We start from the raw sequence: 3117 nt of genomic DNA, 5'->3' as shown, positions 1-3117 counted from the left end.
GCACACTACAAAACGAATACGCTAGGCTAGGCATGTTGATTGGAAGAGCTCTTGCCATTGACGACATTGGAAGGGGTCGACTCTATTAGTCATGAAACGACCTACAGAATACAGATTGCATCACAGAAACACCAAACACCAGAAATCAAGTAAGACACTGGGCAACTTGAATGCAGGTAAACCGTACCTGGGGGAGGAGATCCCCCTCACCAGTAATAAAGTTTTAACAGTCAAGAGGACTATGTATTTACAGCGTTTGAGACTGGATCAACCGGCAATGATAGATCAGGTGAATATATGGCGGAAGGGGCCTCCTGAGTAAGAGAACGACTTCTCCGTCTCCTCCAGGCAGTGGTCCTTCTCCTCCCGAGACCAGTTCTGAGGAACCAACCAGTACATGGAAAAGAATTTGACAGTTAGTTTTTCCTTCGAGAATCTGCCGTTCAGTTTAAAAAGCTTTGGTACCTGTGTTTGGTTCCAGGGACTTACCGAAGCGACTTGGTTAAGCTTGTTGTGGACGTTCTGCAGCAGCTGGGAGAGATTGCCCTCCCACTTGTAGAACTCCAGCTCTTTGTTGTTCAGAATCTTCTCGGAAACCTAAGATACCAGGAGCACATGGTACTGTGTTAAATGATACGAGATAATGGAGGAACAAGTAGTTTCAGACTTCTGAACTGCCCAGATCAGCAACGAAAGGTAATCATATTCCTAACCAGAAGTGCATTGTAGTATCGACAAAGAAAAAAGGCACAAGGAATCATATTCAATAGAGAATGCATATGCATGCTTGGGGATTTGATGGCATCAGACACATGAATGTGCCAATGCTGTGTAAACTATGCTTGCCAAAACAATGTTGTGACATGATGCCATGTACTACTCAGTATTTTTTTCATTTTCTCAGAAGGGGGGAGGGTCACCTTTTTGCCAATCATTCGGCCTCCAGCAGTATGAGCAAAGTACACGTTATAGAAATGGCAGATAAAGGCCTGGGGGTCCTCCTCAGACAGATCTTCCAGTAGAGAAGCGTATGTGGTGCCAGGGGCCGATGGTTTTGGAATTGTGTGGCCCTGTTGCCTGAACCATTCCAGATCATTTTTCAGCGCCTCTGATCTCTCCAGCCCAGTATTCCGAAACTCTGCATCTGAAACACACACCACTAAAAAATGTCAACAAGCAGCATCTTTGCAGATCCTGATGAAGCAATCGCCCATTAACTACTACTCCCTCCGTTATTATAAGACATTTTTTATAGATAAATTGTCTACAAGACCAGGTTCAACGACCTGTTGCTGCGAAATGTTCAGCGTGTCCGTTCAGCTCGTCGATGTTCAGCAGATCGTCGATGCGGGTGACGATGTTTGAAGCCAAACTTTCTAACACCCTCGAATAGCCCTCGAGGATTGATTTGCCCACATCCTAAAAATTGCTCACCAGCAAGAGCCGCGTCAGTTATTTACCTGTAATTTGGTTATGGATGGAATACTGGGAGAACCAGATAAGAGATAAAAAAACCTTGTTGTACTGAATTTTGCTCATGTCCAGGCTTGTCTGTGTCAATCTAGAAAACCTTTGCTTCAAGCATATTAGCAGGCCCTCTGATTGTTCAGCTAGCAGCAGCTCTCTCTTCTCTGAGTCTACCATCATGTCCTTTACCATGCCCCACGATGATCTAGCACTGCTGCTTCGGCCCAATCCATTTACTGGTTTGGCAGCAACCCTCCGGCGCCACACATACACTGACGCCTCAACACGGTTTGTGACTTCCAGGGCCTGGTACTCCGTGGACAAATCCAGGCAATCAAGAAGGCACTCAGGGGAGAACTGATCAGAGGTTATGTAGTGGTATATGATATCACCTAAGGTTGACCGTCCATTCTGAAATCAAGTTCAATGCAACATGTTGAGAACTGACACTAAGAAATTCTGTGGACACTGCACATTCATGAGTTCTGATTGCGGAAGAATGCATGGTATACCTTTGGAAGGGAGTCAAGATAAGGTTCAGGGACCTCCATCTCTGCTAAAGTATTGCTGTTGATGGCCATGGCAGCCTTCAGGATTTGGTTTGCACAATCACGCTTGTGTTGGAGCTGCTTCCTTGTTTTGTTGTGAAGGCCACCGGGAGGCACACGATGCACCGGGAGCCACCACTTCTCATCACGGTGGTGGAAAGCCATCCTGAAGGAGGCAGAGTCGTCGCAGTCTGGTGCAGCGATACCTTGCTCAACGTACCAGAATTCCGGGTCTCTGAAGCTTTCCAGGATTTCCTGTCAGAACATGATGCTGTGAGAGAACCGAAGTTTTCGATCAACTGCACTAAAATTCTAAGTTAGGATGGATTGTCACTTCTGCTGAAACCTGCTAGTCAACCTGATGATTCTAGAATGAACTCTTCTTCTCTTCAATCTGATGCATCTCAATCTGTTCCTGTACCAACAACAACAAATAAGAAGCCTGGCAGACCAAAGTGGCTGAAAAGGTAACATTATTTGTTCGTCTTAATTGCAATATTTGTTTGGAGGCCTTTTCTAAGTTTTTTTTGTGTGAATATTCTAATTCCATCCAAAGGAGAAAAAAATTCTAGAGTATTCTTCTTTCCATTGTGGTCCAATAATTAAAAGGAGAAAACCTGTCAAGTTTTTGGTGATAATTGTTATGAATAGCACTCATATCCAATATGAGGGCACTTGCTGCTCTCATGCATATTTGAGAAAAATATTTCCTTATCATCTTTTGGTAAGTTAGCATATGCACTTGCTATCCATCGTTTCAGAACATTTGTAGAGTTTGCAAGGAGCTTTAAATTGCAGTTTCATTTTAGTGCATGCATCTAATACTATTCTTATTGTTGAATCAACCCCACCACCATAGGGTATGTCTCGTGATAATTCTGTTTGCTTGAACTCACATGTGTGCTCTACTGCTCTAGCTACTTTGTTTCAGAACATATTGTGACTTGCTGGATCACGACGAAATAACTGGTACCCTCTTCTTACAGGTGATACCACTCCAGGTGTCAAGTGTGTGACATCAACACAGAATCACTTTGTTAGGTTTCTAAACACTACTAATGGCCGAACAAGCTCAAATCTGAACAGGCTACACTGCTGTAGT

General features: G+C 44.0%; 2 protein-coding genes across 2 annotated transcripts; both read right to left on the bottom strand.

Moving 5' to 3' along the window:
• Nucleotides 1–285: 285 nt before the first annotated feature.
• Nucleotides 286–1163, bottom strand: LOC103633700 (heme oxygenase 1, chloroplastic; the record flags this gene model as incomplete). The annotated part of the gene is made up of 3 exons (XM_008655407.2): nt 286–378; nt 490–597; nt 921–1163. Coding segments are annotated over 3 exons (444 nt in total), but the record flags the coding sequence as incomplete, so codon positions are not given.
• Nucleotides 1164–1278: 115 nt separating this feature from the next.
• LOC103633699 (rop guanine nucleotide exchange factor 7-like) lies at nt 1279–2180 on the bottom strand. The gene is made up of 3 exons (XM_008655406.1): nt 1980–2180; nt 1516–1878; nt 1279–1419 (listed from the first exon to the last, which is right to left on the bottom strand). Exons 1-3 carry the CDS (start codon nt 2178–2180, stop codon nt 1279–1281), a joined length of 705 nt encoding a protein of 234 aa, XP_008653628.1.
• Between the last annotated feature and the right edge of the window lie 937 nt (nt 2181–3117).

This window comes from Zea mays, chromosome 7, assembly GCF_902167145.1.
Source record: "Zea mays cultivar B73 chromosome 7, Zm-B73-REFERENCE-NAM-5.0, whole genome shotgun sequence".
NCBI classification, from domain to species: Eukaryota; Viridiplantae; Streptophyta; class Magnoliopsida; order Poales; family Poaceae; genus Zea; species Zea mays.
This window is presented reverse-complemented; position numbering and strand designations above follow the sequence as displayed.